The sequence below is a fragment of the Rana temporaria genome, chromosome 8, assembly GCF_905171775.1.
Source record: "Rana temporaria chromosome 8, aRanTem1.1, whole genome shotgun sequence".
NCBI lineage: Eukaryota > Metazoa > Chordata > Amphibia > Anura > Ranidae > Rana > Rana temporaria.
The window spans coordinates 181,383,072-181,405,664 of NC_053496.1; the positions used below are offsets into that span (position 1 = coordinate 181,383,072).

The window sequence follows — 22,593 nt, forward strand, 5'->3', positions numbered from 1 at the left end:
ACGCGGCTCTCCCCGTTCTTCAGCTCCGGGGAGCGATCGCGGGACCCCAGCGGCGATCAGGTCCGCGGGACCGGTCCCGGAGCTTCCGACCGGGTCGCAGGCGCGGACCCACGGCTGGGTAGATGTACAGGACGTACCGGTACGTACATCTGCCCAGCCGTGCCATTCTGCTGATGTATATTTACAGGAGGCGGTCCTTAAGTGGTTAATAGACTTATTTGTTTGTGTAATATAGGAAGGAAAAAAAAACCCGAAACAACGCATAAAGAAGCAGCTGCAAAGTATTAAAATTGTGTGCTGTAGTTATAAATTTCCCCACAAGATGGCAATTTCACTTATCGCCAGTGGAACGCAAACACAGGAAGTAATACCAAACACAGACAGGAAGTGATGTCAGCTGAGGACAGGAAGTTCTGGGCGAGAGATTAGCAGGAGGTAGAGATCAGACATTGCTGGAGCTGGCAGCAGAGGAGGTAAGAAGATCTTATTTTATATTTACACCCAGTAACCCCCGTCATGTCCGTCCTCTTCCTCCATAGTCACTGTGATATCCTTTAAGCGCCGTACACACTAGCGAAATTTCACATGTGACTTGAGTGGCTTAACAAAGGAAATCACATTGTTTCAATGGTGGCTGTTCACATCAATGTAACTCCACACGGTGCAATTTTGGAAAAGGTTCCTGTGCTATTTTGCTGCAACGTCAGCTCGATTTTGCCTCCATAGAATATACAAACCATATCCAAGTTTCACTAAATAATCACAATGAAAGTTTTTTTTGAATAATAACATTTTTATTGAAAAAAGTTTTTACAATTTACAAGACAAAAACATACAAAACAATGTATCTAAAAAAATAAAAAATATCCAACTGTCCATCCAGAGCCTCTGGTTTATAGACCGGATACATCCTAAATATAGAGCCATTTATCCAACTGTCCATCCAGAGCCTCTGGTTTATAGACAGGATACATCCTAAATATAGAGCCATTTATCCAACTGTCCATCCAGAGCCTCTGGTTTATAGACCAGATACATTCTAAATATAGAGCCATTTATCCATCCTTCATAAAGCTGTCTCTGGGTTGTTGGCTCTCATCACTGTGAGATAATGGACACCATGTCTTCTCTGGATCAGAATATGGGGAGGAAAAATACTAGACTACAGTGCAAGTTCTAATCAAGACAACATAGGGAGTAAATGTTCTTATAGTAAACAGAATAAGGAATAAAGGAGGATTCTGGGAGGGTCACCTAACATCACTCTTATTTCTATTAAAAAAGAGACCTGACTGAAGAGGGGACATAAAGATCTCTACAAGGAAGTCATGATGAAGAAACGGCCTCCTCTCACATCACCGGGTAAGAGGAGACATTATTGTAAAGGAGAGAGCAGTACGGAGGCTCCACCTAGATCCCCCATCATCTGATAAACACATAGAAATAATTTATTCAGTCAGTGTGTGTGTTTCCTACAGATGGATCCAGTAATGGGAACCCACCAAAGCGAAGTCTCCGTTCTCTGTATTCCCGGGATTCCACACAGGAAGATCACACCAGCTCTGACCTTGATCAGGTAGATGATTAACCATCACTAGTAGTTATGATTTATACAGATACGTTTGTTACAATGAAAGTTTTATCATCTATTCAGAGTGGAGATCTTGAAGATTTTAATATAATTGTTAAAGAAGAGTATAAAGATGAAGATGAGGAATATGGTGAAATGGAGGAGTCTTCCGAAGGACATAAGGATGCCATGAAGGAGCCATCCAGTAATGAACACTCACCAGAGAGAGGTTCCCAAGATTCCACACAGGAAGATCTCGTGATCCTTCACCATAAACAGGTAGAAGGAATTCAGAGACTAGAACTACGTATTTATTTTCTCAAAATGAGATCTATGTTATCTCCTTATACTAATATGTTATCTATCTTTGGGGTTAAGGGTAAAGGACCGAAGATCATCAAAGTTAAAGAGGAAGAAGAAGAGAAGTTGGTGAGTGGAGAGGTGGAGAGTGCTCCTCTGTGTTCCCAGGATTCCACACATGAAGATGACAACTCTACAGTGAATGATCAGGTAGATGGCCCGGGGTAATAGAACTCAAAAATATGTAACCTCTCGTTCTTGGAAATTATTTTTCCTATTGTTATATTTTGTCATCTTTGGGGTTTAGGAAGAAGACCTGAAAGACATAACAATTGAGGTTAAAATAAAAGACGAAATGTTTGAGAGTGACGAAGATCAAGAGGAGGAAGAGGAGAGGACTACTAGAAGTAAACAGAAATCTGCTCTACACATCGACACAAGTAAGTAATAAATACTAAATCAAAAAACAGTTCACAATTTGATTATACTTCTGTAACCATAAAGTATGTTCATTGTTACGTGGATTGAAAACACATAAAACTAGGCCTAATGCCGCGTACACACGATCATTGAAAAAAACGTAGTTTTAAAAAAAAATGTCATTTAAAATGATCGTGTGTGGGCTTCACATAATTTTTCGGCTTCTGAAAAATGACAAAAAAGTTTTTCGAGCATGCTGCATTTTTTAACGACGTTTTAAACCATGTCGTTTTTCGGGTTGTAAAAAATGATCGTGTGTGGGCTAAAACGACGTTAAAAACCCGCGCATGCTCAGAAGCAAATTATGAGACGGGAGCGCTCGTTCTGGTAAAACTGCCGTTCATAATGGAGTAAGCACATTCATCACGCTGTAACAGACAGAAAAGCGTGAATCGTCTTTTACTAACACGGAATCTGCTAAAGCAGCCCCAAGGGTGGCGTCATCCGCATGGAACTTCCCCTTTATAGTGCCGTCGTACGTGTTGTACCTCACCGCGCTTTGCTAGAGCATTTTTAAAAAACGATGGTGAGTGGGCAACGTCGTTTTAATGATGAAGTTGGAAAAACTTTGTTTTTTCTACATGCCGAAAAACGTTGTTTTCTTTCATGCCGAAAAATGATCTTGTGTACGTGGCATTATTTTTTTTCTCAACATGGATAAAAGAATTCCTTCCTGAACCTAAATAGCAATTGAATGCCTCCCAGGAACACAAATAATCATGTTTTTAGATTATTAGCCATTCCTATATTTTGCATTTTTAACCACAACCAGTCGGGTTTTGCGGTAATGTATTGAGTCTTCTAGCACAAGTCTCTGTAGAAGACTAGGCCTCATTTCCAGAACCCTTTCCATATACCGAGGCAAATTTTTTTTCCTCAGCCTGTTCTATGCTGCCTTTGTTAAAGATCTTCAATTGCTTCAATAAGGGAAAGATTGGGAAACCTAAATTGCTGACAGAACATCATCGATGTACCTAACCCAATAGCGTATATTCCCAGCTAATGAAGTGTAGGTTTTGCACACTATATTGTATTAAAAGCTATAATCTTTACCAGAAGGATGCAGAAGTTCCCAACAAATGAGGAGGAGATACTGTACACCATATGAAAGATCCATCTCCATTCCTCAATATAACGCCATGTTCCCAACAAATGAGGAGGAGATACTGTACACCATATGGAAGGTCCATCTCCATTCCTCAATATAATGTCATGTTCCCAACAAATGAGGAGGAGATACTGTACACCATATGGAAGGTCCATCTCCATTCCTCAATATAAAATCATGTTCCCAACAAATGAGGAGATACTGAGATTGCAGGCTTGGCTGGCTTAAATCAGGTTTGGTCTCCACCCAGAGACTGGCTACATTAATCACCTTGCAGGTGGACAGAGACATGGAGAAGGCCATATGGAAGGTCCATCTCCATTCCTCAATATAACGTCTTGTTCCCAACAAATGAGGAGGAGATACTGTACACCATATGAAAGGTCTATCTCTATTCCTCAATATAACGTCATGTTCCCAACAAATGCGTTCTGTAAGGATAAAAATTGAGGAGACTTGGAGGATGACCATAACAACATCATCGATGTATCTACTCCACAGCTAAATGTTCCATATGAAAGGTCTATCTCCATTCCTCAATATAACATCATATTCACAACAAATGAGGAGGAGATACTGTACATCATATGAAAGGTCCGTCTCCATTCCTCAATATAATGTCATGATCCGTTGTTTGGGTGTATTGGGTCATTGATCTGTGTTGTATTCATAGTATTTGTCGTGATTTAACTCTATTCTTTGCCAACTTTTATTTGAAACTGTTGAGTGCTAGACCAGCATATATGGCTTCTGAATGTAAAGCATGAAAAATACTTTAAACGTTTTCTTAAAAATGTTTTCTCCATAGATGGACACTACGTCCCAAAATGTTCAGATTGCGGAAAAAGTTTTGACACCAAAGGCGATCTTGTTAAACACCAGAAGACTCACAAGGACAAACGCCCTTATTCGTGTTCAGACTGCGGGAAACGTTTTGCTGAGAGAGGAAAACTTCTTAGACACCAAAAAATTCACATAGATGAAGGCCCTTATTCATGTTCTGAGTGTGAGAAAACCTTTACGCGTAAAGGAAATTTAATTAACCACGAGAAATTTCACAAGGACAAGAAACGTTTCTCGTGTGCAGAGTGCGGGAGGGGTTTTACTGACAATGGTAAGCTTGTAGCACACAAGAAAACTCACACGGGTGAGCGCTCTTTCTCATGTCCAGAGTGTGGGAAAAGCTTTGCTGACAAATCAAAGCTTCTTGCACACAAGAAAAGGCACTCGAGTGAGCGTCCTTTCTTGTGCGGGGAGTGCGGGAAATGTTTTGCCGAGAAAGCAAAATTTCTTCTGCACCAGAGAAGACACACGGGTGAGTGTCCTTTTCCTTGTTCTGAGTGCGGGAAGATTTTCGTTCAGAAAGGAGACCTTATTAAGCACCAGAGAATTCACACAGGAGAGCGTCCTTTTTCCTGTTCAGAGTGCGGGAAATCTTTTACTGAGAAAGGAAGCCTTCATACACACCAAAAAGGTCACACAGGTGAACGCCCCCATACGTGTTCCGTGTGCGGTAGAGGTTTCATAATGAAAACTACGCTTGTTGTTCACCAGAGAATTCACACGGGTGAGCGCCCTTATTCATGTTCAGTGTGCAAGAAAAGTTTCAGGGTGAAAAATTCCCTTGTTGTGCACCAGAGAATTCACACAGGTGAGCGCCCGTACACATGTTCCGAGTGCGGGAAAGGTTTCGTTCAGAAAGCCGACCTCATGACTCACCAGAGAATTCACACAGGCGAGCGCCCTTATGAGTGCACGGTGTGCAAGAAACGCTTTAACGAAAAGGGCACTCTTATTAAACACCAGAGGAGTCACACCGGTGAGCGTCCTTACCAGTGCTCCGAATGCGGGAAGCGTTGTATTAAGAAAGGAGACCTTGTTAACCACCAGAGAATTCACACGGGCGAGCGTCCTTTCTCATGTACCGTGTGCAAGAAAAGTTTCTCTGAGAAAGGAAACCTTATTAAACATCGGCGGCTTCATGATGATTAGTGTCCTTTTTTTTTTTTTTTTTTTATGTTCAGCGTGCGGGAAACCTTCAAACATAAAGCAAAGCTAATTAGGAACCAGAAAAACTATTTAACGAGTAGAACTGTTTAGTACATAGAAAAGCTGTATTATAAGAATACGATATGTAGGGATTCCTGCTAGGAAATGTGACCTCTTTAGTTACAGGTGGAATCTATTGGGCGGAGTCTTCAACTCATATGTATACTATATTACCAAAAGTATTGGGACACCTGCCTTTACACGTACATGAACATTAACGACATCCCAGTCTTAGTCTGTAAGGGTCAATATTGAGTTGGCCCACCCTTTGCAGCTATAACAGCTTCAACTCTTCTGGTGAAGGCCAACCACAAGGTTTAGGAGTGTGTCTATGGGAATGTTTGACCGTTCTACGAGAAGAGCATTTGTGAGGTCAGGCACTGAGCAGGCCTGGTTCTCAATCTCCACTCTAACTTATCCCAAAGATGTTCTATCGGTTTGTGCAGGCCAGTCAAGTTCCTCCACCACAAACTCATCCATGTTGCTTATGGACCTTGCTTTGTCCACTGGTGTGCAGTCATGTTGGAACAGGAAGGGGCCATCCCCAAACTGTTCCCACAAAGTTGGGGGCATGAAATTGTCCAAAATGTCTTGGTATGCTGACACCTTAAGAGTTCCCTTCACTGGAACTAAGGGGCCAAGCCCAACCCCTGAAAAAACACCCCCCACCATAATCCCCCCTCCACCAAATGATTTGAACCAGTGGACAAAGCAAGGTCCATAAAGACATTAATGAGCGAGTTTGGGATGGAGGAACCCGATAGAACACCTTTGGGATAGAGCGGAGACTACGAGTTGACCTTCTTGTCCAACATCAGTGCCTGACCTCACAAGGAAGAATGTTCAAACATTCCCATAGACACCCTCCTAAACCTTGCGGACAGTCTTCCCAGAAGAGTTGAAGCTGTTATAGCAGCAAAGGATGGGCCAACTCAATATTGAACCCTACGGACTAAGACTGGGAGGCCATTAAAGTTCACGTGCGTGTAAAGGCAGGTGTCCCAATACTTTTGGTAATATAGTATATTTCTTGGAGATTCCTGTGATTCCCGGCTCTCTCTTTTCCTGTCATCGTTCCTCTGTTTGCTTTCCTCGTAGAATAAAATAAAAGACCAACATTGAGTTCTCAACGAGTGGGAACCCCTCATAGAGAGCAAGGAAGGTGCCGAACCCAGCCATTTGAGATAAAAATAGGCAAACCGAAGAATGCTTGGAACTTGGAGCTCCAGGCGCCTCGGAATGCCTCGGAGGGAGGAAGACGGATAAGCCCAAGTGGCTGACTTTGTTTACCAGGGTGTATTGGGGGTCCATCAACCACGTATTTAATTTTTGTTGGAGGATGTGATAATTATAGGTCTGCGTAAAATGTTCCTCAAAATAAATGGTGCTGATTCGGTCCCGCACTCACACAGACGACACTATAGAACTAAGGCATGGATGAGTATAGAAATATACCAACAACGCTTCTTGTAGATCGCTATCGGTTGCTGTATGTCGTCGTTCTTTGACGTTTTTAACTGAAGACTTGCGCTTTTCATGTTCCTGCCAATGTATAATTATTAATAAATGACATATAACGTGTTATATCAGTTATATGAGATTTGATTTAGATTCATTAATAGACTTATTGTGTGTTACTCTCTTATTTTGTGAAATAAATAAAGAACGCTCTACACATTACAATAAGTTGTTCTGGGTCCTTTTTATTCATAAGTGACCGTAATTCTCAGACGATCGGTGATCGGAATGTGATCGGTTCCTTGACAGTTGTGCATTGGGGGATTTTATTCGTAAGACAGAGAATCTACAAGGTCCAGTTTCATAAGTATGTAAGTTGATATTCTATAGATACATGGAGCCACTACAAATACCACCGTTTATTCCCATGTTCCCTACATCAGTGGGAAGAATGTTCCTTACATTGGTGATCAGTGAGAAGAATGTTCCTTACATTGGTGATCAGTGAGAAGAATGTTCCTTACATTGGTGATCAGTGAGAAGAATGTCCCTTACATTGGTGATCAGTGAGAAGAATGTTTCTTACATTGGTGATCAGTGAGAAGAATGTTTCTTACATTGGTGATCAGTGAGAAGAATGTTCCTTACATTGGTGATCAGTGGGAAGAATGTCCCTTACATTGGTGATCAGTGAGAAGAATGTCCCTTACATTGGTGATCAGTGAGAAGAATGTCCCTTACATTGGTGATCAGTGAGAAGAATGTCCCTTACATTTGTGATCAGTGGGAAGAATGTCCCTTACATTGGTGATCAGTGAGAAGAATGTCCCTTACATTGATGATCAGTGGGAAGAATGTTCCTTACATTGGTGATCAGTGGGAAGAATGTTCCTTACATTGGTGATCAGTGAGAAGAATGTTCCTTACATTGGTGGTCAGTGGGAAGAATGTCCCTTACATTGATGATCAGTGGGAAGAATGTTCCTTACATTGGTGATCAGTGAGAAGAATGTTCCTTACATTGGTGATCAGTGAGAAGAATGTCCCTTACATTTGTGATCAGTGGGAAGAATGTCCCTTACATTGATGATCAGTGGGAAGAATGTTCCTTACATTGGTGATCAGTGAGAAGAATGTCCCTTACATTGGTGATCAGTGAGAAGAATGATCCTTACATTGGTGATCAGTGAGAAGAATGTCCCTTACATTGGTGATCAGTGGGAAGAATGTTCCTTACATTGGTGATCAGTGGGAAGAATGTTCCTTACATTGGTGATCAGTGGGAAGAATGTTCCTTACATTGGTGATCAGTGAGAAGAATGTTCCTTACATTGGTGATCAGTGAGAAGAATGTTCCTTACATTGGTGATCAGTGAGAAGAATGTCCCTTACATTGGTGGTCAGTGGGAAGAATGTTCCTTACATTGGTGATCAGTGAGAAGAATGTTTCTTACATTGGTGATCAGTGAGAAGAATGTTCCTTACATTGGTGATCAGTGAGAAGAATGTCCCTTACATTGGTGATCAGTGGGAAGAATGTTCCTTACATTGGTGATCAGTGGGAAGAATGTCCCTTACATTGTGATCGGTGGGAAGAATGTTCCTTACATTGGTGATCAGTGAGAAGAATGTCCCTTACATTGGTGGTCAGTGGGAAGAATGTTCCTTACATTGGTGATCAGTGAGAAGAATGTCCCTTACATTGTGATCGGTGGGAAGAATGTTCCTTACATTGGTGATCAGTGAGAAGAATGTTCCTTACATTGGTGATCAGTGAGAAGAATGTCCCTTACATTGGTGGTCAGTGGGAAGAATGTTCCTTACATTGGTGATCAGTGAGAAGAATGTCCCTTACATTGGTGATCGGTGGGAAGAATGTTCCTTACATTGGTGATCAGTGAGAAGAATGTTCCTTACATTGGTGATCAGTGAAAAGAATGTCCCTTATGTAGCGCCCCCTTACTTTCAGCATGGGCACTACGCTAAAGTTAGTGGGGAATGGGAGAGTTATTTGCTCCTATTCACAATTTGTTAAATTATGGGCTGCTGTCATTTCAGAACTGTCCTGTGGGTCAGTCTGCGCTCCATGGGTGTTGTTTCCACCCCTGGGCGACAGATGGTGCTAGAGGGGTTCTGGCAGAGCCACTCTTCCCCAGCAGCCAATTAGAGGAGTTTTCCCTCTTGGGGCATGCTTGGAAGGGGTATATCTGTGGCAGACGCCATCTTTATTGGTTCTTCCCGCGGGTTCCAGGTTCCAGGTGCGGCATCCACCTTTAGGGTGCGCGCATCCAACGGGCCCCCGGCGATGGCCTTCCAGGCTGGGGTCGTATGCTACGCGGAGCTCCAAATTGCTAAGAGGGGCCCCAGTGACTTACTGGGTCCCCCGGCTTAACTGAGAAGATCCCAGGCTGGGTGCTGCTCGATTGGGGGGGGTCGGCTTGAGGAGAACCCGGAGGCAGGTTGTCCAACAGAGCTTGAACGAACCATCGGGGATCTGGTGACCGGAATGCTGACAGGTACTCTTGCTGTTATCCGGTGACCTACTTTCAATCTACTGGGAGGATTCGCTCAATTCGTCCGTTTAGCTTATTCAAGTATAATGCCCCGTACACACCATCACTTTATGTGATGAAAAAAAACGACATTTTCTGTGAAGTAAAAAATGACGTTTTTGAAACTTCAATTTTCAAAGACGAAGTTGCCTACACACCATCGTTTTTCTCACAATGTTCTAGCAAAGTGAGGTTACGTTCTCACCACTTTTTCCATTGAAGCTTGCTTCATAAGTAGCTTCTGGGCATGCGCGGGTGAAAAAACGTAGTTTTAAACAACGTTTTTTACTACACACGGTCAATTTCCATGAAGTAAAAGTTGACGTTTTGAAAAACGACACATAAAATTGAAGCATGCTTCAATTTTTTTTGGTCGTTTTTTAGAAGACATAAAACGACGTTTTCCCCCACACACGGTCAATTAAAGTGACGTTTTTAAAAACATCATTTTTTTTCATCACATAAAGTGATGGTGTGTACGGGGCATGAGGCCTGTGGCAGAAGTCCCTAGAGCCAGGTCTGTGGCAGAGGCCTGTTCCTCCCAGCAATCTAAAGTGACACTTTGGCTGCCAGGCTTGTGGCAGAAGTCTGTCCGGGGGCACTTCACCCACTCTGGCTAGAGTGGCGACGAACGGTGACTACTATTATTGTGCTACTGAGAGCAGGATTGCTCCTTCTATATCCAGGCCTGATACCGCAAGTTCTCTATCGCTTCATCAACCTTTCCTTCCTACTGCATGTTGATGTTGGCTATGTTGGGCCTGAAATAAAGCATTTGAAAACCTTTCTTCGTGTACTGGACATTCGCTCACTGCTTTATTCACCAGCTGCACCCCTAGACAACATTAAGGCAACTTAATATGCCGATCCCAACAACAAATCAGCGGCTCCTTCGGGGGTAGCGCTACACTTACATTGGTGGTCATCAACAACCTGCACTCTCCCCCCTCACAGAACATCCCTGCTTGGCAACATCACCCTACACTTACAGCATATTCCAAATGGCCAAACTTTCTGGTTTATTCTTCAAAAGAGTTCATACCGGACATCTGTCCGCAGAATATCTGCCTGGAAGAGACGTTGATGGCCATCCTGTATCCTTTTGCTGTGGTCTCTCTTTTTTAAAATTTGGGTTTCTCATTCGTTATTGTCCCTTAGTTATACATTTATAAATGACAGTATTATTATTTTATTACATTAATTTTTTTTTTATTATTATTTAGGTTTTAGTTTTTTAGTTTTTTCGGGTATATGAAACAAAATGGAAAAAAAGTCAGCAAGAAGCAGATGTCAAACTACATAGGATGCAGTTTTTACAATTTCCACAAGATGGTGACCTCACTTATTGTCAGTTGGAACGCACAACCAGGAAGCAATAGGAGGCAAAGAGAGGAAGTGATGTAATATACCGACAGGAAGTTACAAGTCAAAGGTTAGTAGAGAGGCGACGTTACTGGAACTGGCAACATAAGAGGTAATAAGATATTATTTTATTTTTACACCCAATAAACCCTGTCATGTCCCGCCTCTTCCTCCATCAGCTTTAATTTAGGTATGTTCTAAAAAATTAAAGGCAATGGGTGGAGCAATGATTTTTTTTTTTTAAACTGTCTATCAAGAGCCTGGTTTCTAGTCCAGATACATCCTAAATATAGAGCCATTTATCCAACTGCCTATCCAAAGCCTCTGGTTTATAGACCGGATACATCCTAATTATAGAACTATTTATCCAACTGTCCATCCAGAGCCTCTGGTTTATAGACCGGATACATCCTAAATATAGAGCCATTTATCCAACTGTCCATCCAGAGCCTCTGGTTTATAGACCAGATACATCCTAAATATAGAACCATTTATCCAACTGTCCATCCAGAACCTCTGGTTTATAGACCGGATACATCCTAAATATAGAGCTATTTATCCAACTGTCCATCCAGAGCAGGGGTAGGCAACCTTTGGCACTCCAGCTGTTGTGGAACTACATTTTCCATGAGGCATTGCAAGGTTGGCAGTTACAATTACTCCCAGAGGCATGATGGGGCTGGCAGTTACAATTGTAGTTCTGCAACAGCTGGAGTGCCACAGGTTGCCTACCCCTGATCAAGAGCCTCTGGTTTATAGATCAGATACATCCTAAATATAGAGCCTTTTATCCAACTGCCTATCCAGAGCCTCTGGTTTATAGGACTGAATACATCCTAAATCTGGGGTGTCATAACTACAGATCTCTGCAGAGAGGAAAATTCTTTATAGATCACATGACCACCTTCATACAATTAGACAGAACATGTGACTGAGAAGATATTTATCCTCACTCTGGAGATCATCTACCTTCCGAATGAAGAAGTGAAGAGGATTCTGGGATGTCTGTTGATGTATAATGATAACTGTTACTTTCTTTCTTTAAACAGGGTTATTAAAGTAGTGAAAACATATTTTGAGTCATTAACACCCATCATTCTTCAGAGGACATCACAGCGCCTCCATCTCACTGCCTGACAACAGAGGTAACAGGTGCCAAGATCACTGATCTGCTGACAGGAGAGGTGAGCGGTGCCAGGAATTCTGGGACATTATCCAGTAACAGACAAGGGATGTGTCTGGATGGTGACTGTATCATTGTGTGTGTCAGGTTCCTATACGGTGTCAGGATGTCACTGTCTATTTCTCCATGGAGGAGTGGCAGTATTTAGAAGGACACAAGGATCTCTACAAGGACGTCATGATGGAGAATCAGCCGCCCCTCACATCACCGGGTAAGAGGAGACTTTATTGTAAAGGAGAGAGCAGTACGGAGGGTCCACCTAGATCCCCCATCATCTGATAAACACATAGAAACAATGTATTCAGTCAGTGTGTGTTTCCTACAGGTGGATCTAGTAATGGGAACCCACCAGAGAGATGTCCCTGTCCTCTGTATTCCCAGCTAACAGTGGGGCCCAAACTGTAGGGTGGTGCACATTATTGTAAAGGAGAGAGCAGTACGGAGGCTCCACCTAGATCCCCCATCATCTGATAAACACATAGAAACAATGTATTCAGTCAGTGTGTGTGTTTCCTACAGATGGATCCAGTAATGGGAACCCACCAGAGAGATGTCCCCGTCCTCTGTATTCGCGGGATTCCACACAGGAAGATCACACCATCCCCCACCATCATCAGGTAGGTGGAATTAAGAGACTAAGTTATGATTTTTACAGAAGAATGTTCATTACATCTAATGTTTTTTGTATATTCAGAGTGGAAACCTTGGGGATTATAATATTGTTGTTAAAGAAGAGTTTAAATATGAAGCAGATGAATATGGTTTAAAGGAGGAGTTTTCAGAAGGACAAAATAATCTTTACAAGAATCTCATAATGATGCCATCTGGCAATAAAACCACAATGGAGACCCGTCCTCTGTATTCCCGGGATTCCACACAGGAAGAACACACCATCCCTCACCATCATCAGGTAGATGCATGCAGTTCTCGAAAACTTTCTATTAGACTATATTTTTCCATCTAATCTTTTGTTCTTTTCTTACAATGCTATCGTCTTTAGGGTGAAGAATTAAAAGACATCAAAGTTGAGGTTAAAGAGGAAGAAAAAGAGAGGTTGGTGAGTGGAGATCAGCAGTCTATGGAGAAGGGGGAGATGGATATTAAAATTAAACAGGAGAAATCTTCTCTACATACGGACACAAGTAAGTTGTTAACACTAAATGCAGAACATTTCACTTTTTCATTTTACTTCAATTAGTGTAAAGTAATTATTAATTATTTATATATTATTCAATATAACGTCATGTTCCCAACAAATGAGGAGGAGATACTGTACACCATATGAAAGGTCCATCTCCATTCCTCAATATAACGTCATGTTCCCAACAAATGAGGTGGAGATGCTGTACACCATATGAAAGGACCATCTCCATTTTCCAATATAATATCATGTTTCCAACAAATGCGTTCAGTAAGGAAAAAAATTGAGGAGACTTAGAGGATGACCATAACAACATCATCGATGTATCTACTCCACAGCTAAATGTTCCAAATAAAGGGTCCATCTCCATTCCTCAATATAACGTCATGTTCCCAACCAATGAGGAGGAGATACTGTACACCATATGAACGGCCCATCTCCATTCCTCAATATAACGTCACGTTCCCAACAAATGAGGAGGAGATACTGAGATTGCAGGCTTGGCTGGCTTAAATCAGGTTTGGTCTCCACCCAGAGACTGGCCACATTAATCACCTTGCAGGTGGACAGAGACATGGAGAAGGCCATATGAAAGGTCCATCTATATTCCTCAATATAATGTCATGTTCTCAACAAATGAGGAGGAGATACTGTACACCATATGAAAGGTCCATCTCCATTCCTCAATATAACGTCATGTTCCCAACAAATGGGGAGGAGATACTGTATGCCATATGAAAGGTCATCTCCATTCCTCAATATAACGTCATGTTCCCAACAAATGAGGAGGAGATACTGAACACCATATGAAAGGTCATCTCCATTCCTCAATATAACGTCATGTTCCCAACAAATGAGGAGGAGATACTGAACACCATATGAAAGGTCATCTCCATTCCTCAATATAACGTCATGTTCCCAACAAATGAGGAGGAGATACTGTACTCCATATGAAAGGTCCATCTCCATTCCTCAATATAACGTCATGTTTTCAACAGATGAAATGTAGGTAGGTCCATTTCAATTCTCACTGTAATAATGTCATTAATACACAAACCTGAATGCAAGGCATTATAAAACACTTACAACATTTAGTTAATTGTTTTCCAATAGATGAACACAAGGTCTCGAAAACCTCTGAGGAACATCTCATTTTGCCTCGAGATTATAAAGCAGAAGATGTTGGAGTCCCTCTATATCCTCAAGGAGAAAACTGTATTACTCAAAATATAGATCACAAACCTGACCGTTTGCAGAGTTCAGCTGATTCCTCCGATCATAAGGATTCTTCTGATAAATTACACTCGGCTACTCCAGAAATATATCTACAATATCAGAGTACGGATAGATCAACAGGACCTTCTAATCCCAAGCAATCTTCCATAAACCATAAAGGAGTTCTTACGGGAGACAGTTCATTAACATGTTCAAAGTGTGGAAAATCTTTCAAGGAAAACAGATCACTTGTTAGACACCAAAAAGTTCACGAAGACGAGGGTCCCCATTCATGCTCTGAGTGTGGGAGGAGCTTCATTCGGAAAGGACACCTAATAAACCACCAAAAAACGCACACAGAGAAGCCAGAAAAGCGTTGTTTCTCATGTATAGAGTGCGGGAAACTTTTTGTTGAGAAAGCAAAACTTATCATACATCAGAGACGTCACACGGGTGAGCGTCCTTTCCCATGTGCAGAGTGCGGGAAATGTTTCATTGATAAAGGAAAACTTTCTCTACACCAGAGATGTCACACTGGAGAGCGTCCTTATCCATGTTCAGAGTGCGGAAAATGTTTCACCCACAAAGTAAACCTTGTTAAACACCAGAGAATTCACACAGGTGAGCGTCCTTATTCATGTTTAGAGTGCGGGAAATGTTTCACTGAGAAAGGAAGCCTTGTAATACACCACAAATGTCACACTGGTGAGCGTCCCTATTCCTGTTCAGTGTGTGGTAAAGGTTTCCTCATGAAAACTGCGGTTGTAATACACCAGAGAATTCACACAGGTGAGCGTCCATATTCATGTTCTGTGTGTGGGAAATGTTTCAGTGTGAAAAGTTCGCTTGTAGTACATGAGAGAATTCACACAGGTGAGCGCCCTTATTCATGTTCGGAGTGCGGGAAATGTTTCATTAAAAAGGGAGACCTTCTTACACACCAGACACGCCACACAACTGAACTTTCTTTTTCATGTTCAGAGTGCGGCAAACACTTCACAAAGAAAGGACATCTCATTAAACACCAAATAATTCACACAGGTGAACTTACTTTCTCATGTTCAGAGTGCGGGAAATGTTTCATTAGGAATGGACAGCTTCTTAAACACCAGAGAATTCACAGTGGTGAGCGCCCCTTTTCATGTTCATACTGCGAGAAATGTTTTCTTATGAAAGGAGCTCTTCTTATACACCAAAGAACTCACACCGGTGAACGTCCTTACTCGTGTTCAGAGTGCGGGAAATGTTTTTCTGCGAAAGGAAGCCTTAATATACACCAGAGAATCCACACTGGCGAACGTCCTTATTCATGTTCAGAGTGCGGGAAAGGTTTCTCTGAGAAGGGGAAGCTTAATAAACATCAGAGAATTCATACAGGGGAGCGTCCTTATTCGTGTTCAGAGTGCGGGAAAAGTTTCATTGAGAAGGGAATACTTCGCACGCACCAGAGAATTCACACAGGCGAGCGCCCTTATTTATGCTCAGAGTGCGGGAAATGTTTCATTGAGAAAGGAGCACTTGTTGTACACCAGAGAATTCATACGCGCTAGTCTTCTATTTCATATTTAGTGTTACCAACCTCTAAGCTGTGCCCATGAGAGACGTTTTTTAAGGTTCAGAGTGTGGGAAATGTTTTAAGCACAAAGGAAATTAATTGGACATCAGAGCTGCCATTGAATGAGTGAAAATGTTTGTAAAAACAGCTGTATGTTTCATAAAAGTAAGTACAGTGGAACCTCGGATTACGAGAATAATCCGTTCCAGGAGAATGCTCGTAATATCAAAGCGAGTTTCCCCATAGAAGTCAATGGAAACAAAAATAATTTGTTCCGCCTTGGCTTCAATGGCATGTAATACCGCATGCAGCCAGAGGCGGGGGGTTCCGGAGAGCCTCGAGAAAAGGCCCGAGGACAGGTCAGCTGACCTCGGCAAAACACAGAAAAGGCTTGGGAAAGGACTATTTCCGTGTCTTTCCGAGCATTCCCGAACGGCTGCAATCGGTGCCGTTGAGGTCTGGCTTCCCCCACCGCAGGCCAAAACGCGGTACTGCACAACGCTTTGGCCTGAATCCTGCTCGCTTTGCGAGACAACACTCGCAAACCGCTTTAGGATTTTTTTAAATACAGTGCTCGTACTGCGAAACGCTCGTTAACCGCATTACTCGCAATCCCAGGTTCCATGTAAGTGATATGTAGAGTTTGGTGGCCAGAGTCTCCTGTAGCTTCTTCTAATGCTTGGAACCTCCAGTGGTGAGATCTGCCAGCCACAGGTCCTGGCTACATTTCTACACTCTCCCACATTGGGGTGTCCCCATTTATTTTTCTGCAATTCCTATAATTTAAAAATAAATTTAGCAAGGAGAGTGGAAGCCCTATCTAAAGGATGCAGCATCTATGAACATTCCCCAAACTCAACTCTCCCTACCAGCCACCATAACCTTAGTATGAGGATCCGTTTCAGCCTACATGTCTCCGCCAAGAAACCATACCCTCTGACGTGTTTCGCCTCTCCGCCAAGAAACCATACCCTCTGACGTGTTTCGCCTCTCCACCAAGAAACCATACCTTCTGACGTGTTTCGCCTCGCTGCCAAGAAACCATACCCTCTGACGTGTTTTGCCTCTCCGCCAAGAAACCATACCCTCTGACGTGTTTTGCCTCTCCGCCAAGAAACCATACCCTCTGACGTGTTTCGCCTCTCCACCAAGAAACAATACCTTCTGACGTGTTTCGCCTCGCTGCCAAGAAACCATACCCTCTGATGTGTTTCGCCTCACCCATCAGGGCTTAGTCATAGGACCCTATGACTAAGCCCCCCTCCCCCCAGTGGGCGTGGAAACATGCATTGGGGGTGTGGTTTCTTGTAGGCTGACACCGATTCTCATACACAGGTTATGGTGGCTGGTTGGGAGAGTTGAGTTTGGGAGAGCAGCGTTTTTTCTATTTGCTGCACATATGGCTCTCGATGAGCATACTGACAGCCTACACCCCTTCACTTGCGATTTGTGGTAATGGAATCCCTGGCTTTGAGAAGCTTTCCAAGCTTAGTCTAAAATCCCCTGAACTCAAGATATATTGGTGTACCACCAAACTTTTGTAACCACACAAGCGTTAGATTCTTTTCAACGAGGGGAGAAGAGGCCCATACAGTACATGTGAACTGTGGGGTATTGCAGACTGGCAATTATATATGGTAATTCTTTGGAATTCGGTTGGTTACACATCTTCATGGTTGAAATCATAATAAAAACGGTCCTCTAAATATACAGCTCTGACTTGTTCCCACACCCACACACATGGCTCTATCGTACTAAACTATACTACACATACTACATACCTACTACATGACCAAATATTGTGATACGGTAGCACTTTTCATAGGTTGCTATTTATCTGCTGTATGTCCTTGTTAATCAATGTTATATGTTTTTTTCTTCAGTTATACAAGATTTGAATTAAATTCTGTGTTAGTCATCTATTCTGATTTTCTAAAATAAAAAGGAAAGCTCCACACATTCCAGCAATTTGTCCAAAGTCCCTTTTATTCAAACTAGCAAATGTCTGCCTGCTCCAAAAACGCAAGGTTGGGTATTGGGGGGGGGGGGGGGGTTGGGATGTTGGCAAGTGTGGTGGGGAGAGTGGAGGGTGTTGAGATGGTGTCAGCTGCAAGAGACTAAAGTGTTGTCAGTTTTGATGGTGGGATGAGAGGGGAATGGGGATCAAGTCAAGTGGTTGGGTGCGGTGGTGAAAAGGGAATGGGGGTTAAGGTAATAAGATCTTAGGGGGTTATCCACAAAGCCGCGGCGCAACGTAACTTTTCGGATTTAAGTTACTCCGCCGCAAAATTCCAAAGTTAGGTGCCGATCCACAAAGCACTTACCTGGAACTTTGCGGCGCTGTAACTTAAATCCGTCCGGCGCAAGGCGTTCCTATTCAAATGGGCGAGTCCCATTTAAATTAGGCGCGCTCTCGCGCCGGATGTACTGCGCATGCTCCGTCGGGTAACTTACCCGACGTGCATTGCGCTAACTGACGTCGCTCCGACGTCATTTGCTTAGACGTTAACGTAAATGGTGTCCAGCGCCATTCACGGACGTCTTACGCAAACGACGTATAATTTAAAATTCGACGCGGGAACGACGGCCATACTTAACATGGCTTAAGACAACTAGGGCTTAGCCCTAGTTTTACGCGGCGGAACTCGACGTAGACTACGTAGATTTAGAGCGACGGGCCCGTCGGAGCGTTCGTGGATCGCCGTAACTGGTCATTTGCATATTCTACGCCGGCCGGAATGGCCTCGCCACCTAGCGGCCGGCCTAGAATTGCATCCTTAAGATCCGACAGTGTAATTCAATTACACATGTCGGATCTTCGTCCTAACTATGGGAAACTGAGTCTGTGGATCAGTTCCATAGTTAGGACCAGGGATACGACGGAGTAACAGCAGTTACTCCGCTGTATCTCTTTTGAGGATCTGGCCCTTATTTTCTATTTACACCCAGTAATCTCCTGTCATGTCCGTCCTCTTCCTCCATAGTCACTGTGATGTCTTCTATTTCCAGCAGATACTACAAATACATATAGAGGGAAATAAAAATGTGACTGATATTATTTTATCTTTACCTCATTTTCTGTGACAGAAAACAGAACCCATTCCACCTTCACTTCTGTCACCAACGTAAAACATAATGGAGGATTTAGCCATAGAAGAGCCGAGGAAAGCCTCACAGTGTCACACCTCACAGCCATCAACTCAGAGTTCCCGCTTCACACCTCCTCCACTGCCATTGGCTGCACTCCCTTCACACCAACCAATCACAGGGCGAGATCACAGTCACTGGGCGGATTCCACTCTCCACAAAGACTCACCTCAGACCTCTCCACTGCCACTGGCTGTGTTTTCTCCACACAAACCAATCACAGAGCGAGATCACAGTCACTGGGCAGATTCTGCTCTCCACAGAGAGTCTCCTCAGACCGCTTCACAGTCACACACTATTATTATTATTTTTATTATACATTTCTATATCACATTAGTCTCTGTACCACAGGAGCTTACACTCTAATGCCCCCCACAGTCACACACTATTATTATTATTTTTATTATACATTTCTATATCACATTAGTCTCTGTACCACAGGAGCTTACACTCTAATGCCCCCCATAGTTACACACTATTATTACTATACATTTATATAGCTCTGACATATACCGCAGAGCTGTACAGAGATCACTGAGCTGGTCACATCAGTCTCTGTACAGAGGAGCTTACACTCTAATTTCCCCTCCCCCACAGTCAAACACTATTATTATACATTTATATAGCTCTGACATATACTGTAGTGCTGTACAGAGAACACTGAGCCAGTCACATCAGTCTCTGTACCAGAGGAGCTTACACTCTAATGTACCCCATAGTTACACACTATTATTATTATTATACATTTAGGCCCAGATTCTCAAAGGGCTTTACGACGGTGCAACGCAATGTGCGCCGTCGTAAGTCCTAATCTGGGCCGTCGTATCTATGCGACTGATTCTTAGAATCAGTTACGCATAGATAACCATTAGATCCGACAGGTGTAAGGCTCTTACGCTGTCGGATGTTAAATGCAAATTTTTTTTTCGCCGCTAGGTGTCGCCTCTGGCGTTTTCCCGGACGAGTATGCAAATTAGCAAAATACGCGACTTCCCAAACGTACGCGCGGTCGACGCAGTGAAGTAACGACGTTTACGTTAGATTTGCGACGCGTAAAGTTGCCCCTGCTATATGAGGGGCAACCAATGTTAAGTATGGCCATCGTTCCCGCGTCTAAATTTTAAAATTTACGTCATTTGTGTAAGTCGTCCATGAATGGGGCTGGATGCCATTTACGTTCACGTCGAAACCAATGACGTCCTTGCGACGTCGGGAAATTTTAGGGACGGCGCATGCGCAGTACGTTCGGCGCGGGAACGCGCCTAATTTAAATGATCCACGCCCCCTACCCGGCTCATTTTAATTAGGCAGGCTTGCACGGGGGATTTACTTTTTAGAGACATAGAGGGAAGTGTGTGACCCGGTTCACACTGGGGCGACACGACAGGCGGCTCAGCCGCCTGACGTGTTTCGTCCCATTCAATGCAATGGAACCGTTCTAATAGGAGCGACGCAAGTTGCTCCGACTTAGAAAAAGGTTCCTGTACGACTTCAGGGGCGGCTCTGGGCGACCTGCATTGACTTCTATACAGAAGTCGTTTTGCAAATCGCCTCTGAAGTCGTCCTCAGGGCGACTTGCAGAGTCGCCCCCGAAGTCGTCCCGCTGCTGTGTGAACCGACTCTCAGGCTGAATTCACACCTGAGCGTTTTGTAGCCTGAAGCCTGAAGCTATAAAACGCTAGATGGGAAAAAATCCATTATTCTCAATGGAGATGGTTCACATGTCCACTCCAAAACGTCTGAAGCCGAACACCTGAAGCTCAAACAAGTTCCGGACCCTTTTTTGTCACGCGAATCGGGCGGATTTGGGCGTTTTTGAACGTTTGTATTCCCAAAGAAACGAATGGAAATGCACGATTCAAGCGTCTAGCGCGACAACGAGCATTTCTACGGGCATTTTGTCGCTTTAATCTCTTCTGTGAAATAGAACATTCACCCAGGAAGAAGATAAAAAAAATCTACAAGCATAGCAACAAGTGATGAAAGAGATGATCATTTTTCCTATTGGCTAAAATAAAAAACGACGAAGTTCAAAAACGTTGGACAAAGCTGTATGCGACAAAACGCCTGAAAAAATTACCGGAAACGCTACGCTCAGGTGTGAATGCAGCCTAAGTGATGGTGGTGGCTCAGCCATATGGTGTTATGGAAGGGGTTCGTACAAATGTGGGGTGAGAGAACTGTGGGTGAGGTGGAGGTGGTGTATTGGTGAGAGTTGGTATTGTGGTTGCTTCCTTGAAGACCACTTCCGATAAGACTTCTCTGTACTGTAAATGGGTGCACCAGGGTTCCACCAGTGGGCTCTGAGCCAACAGAGGAGATTAACATGTCTTGGTATCAATGGGAAAAAAAGCTGGATGTATTCAGTTCCCATAGTCACTTTGGTGGGTTCTACTTCTATAGGAGAACTTGCAATGAACATCTGGAAACATCTCTCTGCTCCAGAATACCTGCTTTGGGGACATGCTGACGATACAAAATGGCCACCTTTTGTATTGTAACCCATGGCACCCTTTTTCCATGGAGAACAACAGCCGCGGGAGGGAAGAAATAATCCCGGACGGCTGCACTTCCAAAAATCTTCATATGACAAGTGGTTGAAAGATGGAGCAGGGGACAAAGAGGTGGATGCGTTTCGCGCAAATGTCAGCGCTTAGTCATTACCAGCTGCCTGAGGAAGGGAGAGAAGGGGAAGCGGATGTCAACTATACAGGGAGATCAGTGTTCACAGCTGTCCCTCCTGCTGCACCGATCATACCCGACTGTGAACCAGGGGACCATCCAGGATCAGCACCGCAGCCGGGATATTGAGCAGCACTTACGGATGTCCGGGAACCGCTCCTGAAATGCGGGAGACTTGAGATGTCTGCATCTTCTTAGTGTGGTTGTCCTTTGTCGAATTGTATTCACTTTTTTTTTCTCTCTTCATCACTTTGGTGCAAAGTATACATTATATCATGGGTGCTCAACCTGTGGCCCTCCAGCTGTTGCCGAACTACAATTCCTAACATGCCTTTTTGAGAGTCATGCTTGTAAATATCAGCTTTTCAATGCTTCATGTGATTTTCGGTTCCGCAGCAGCTGGAGGACCACAGATTGAGCATCCATGCATTATATATGATCATTATTTACATTTATAGGTAATAACACCAAAGATTGTTGATTCGGGGATTAAATACAGTATACTGTATATATAATAATATGTAGAGGTCGATCTGCTGACAGCCTAAAGGTTTACTGCTGCTCAGGGGCTTTGGGATTCAACAAAATGTCAGCCTCCAGGAAGAAGACAGGAACAATGCTGGAGGCAATTTACAGCACACACTTATTTTGGCAGCTTAATTATTAATGTTGAATGTATATTTCATGCTAAGGAACATTTGTTTTCTAATGAAGTTGTTCTGGGTACATTTATGCTTTAAAGACATTAAAATATATATTGTATATTATTGTGGAAGTTTTATCGAAAAAGA

At 43.2% G+C, this 22,593-nt stretch overlaps 2 protein-coding genes and 1 long non-coding RNA gene across 3 annotated transcripts in view; 2 read left to right on the forward strand and 1 right to left on the reverse strand.

Moving 5' to 3' along the window:
- Nucleotides 1-22,593, reverse strand: part of LOC120910202 (gastrula zinc finger protein XlCGF26.1-like) — a 1,148,070-nt gene that overhangs the window by 66,208 nt on the left and 1,059,269 nt on the right. The window lies entirely within an intron of this gene.
- Nucleotides 332-17,938, forward strand: LOC120910198 (zinc finger protein 585A-like). The gene is made up of 8 exons (XM_040322080.1): nt 332-473; nt 1,285-1,362; nt 1,479-1,576; nt 1,655-1,849; nt 1,949-2,080; nt 2,178-2,310; nt 4,267-5,373; nt 14,707-17,938. Exons 2-8 carry the CDS (start codon nt 1,329-1,331, stop codon nt 15,966-15,968), a joined length of 2,961 nt encoding a protein of 986 aa, XP_040178014.1. The 5' UTR covers nt 332-473; nt 1,285-1,328; the 3' UTR covers nt 15,969-17,938.
- Nucleotides 10,753-12,175, forward strand: LOC120910295. Its single transcript, XR_005741501.1, has 3 exons — nt 10,753-10,991; nt 11,929-12,063; nt 12,150-12,175. It is a non-coding gene; the product is annotated as an uncharacterized LOC120910295 (long non-coding RNA).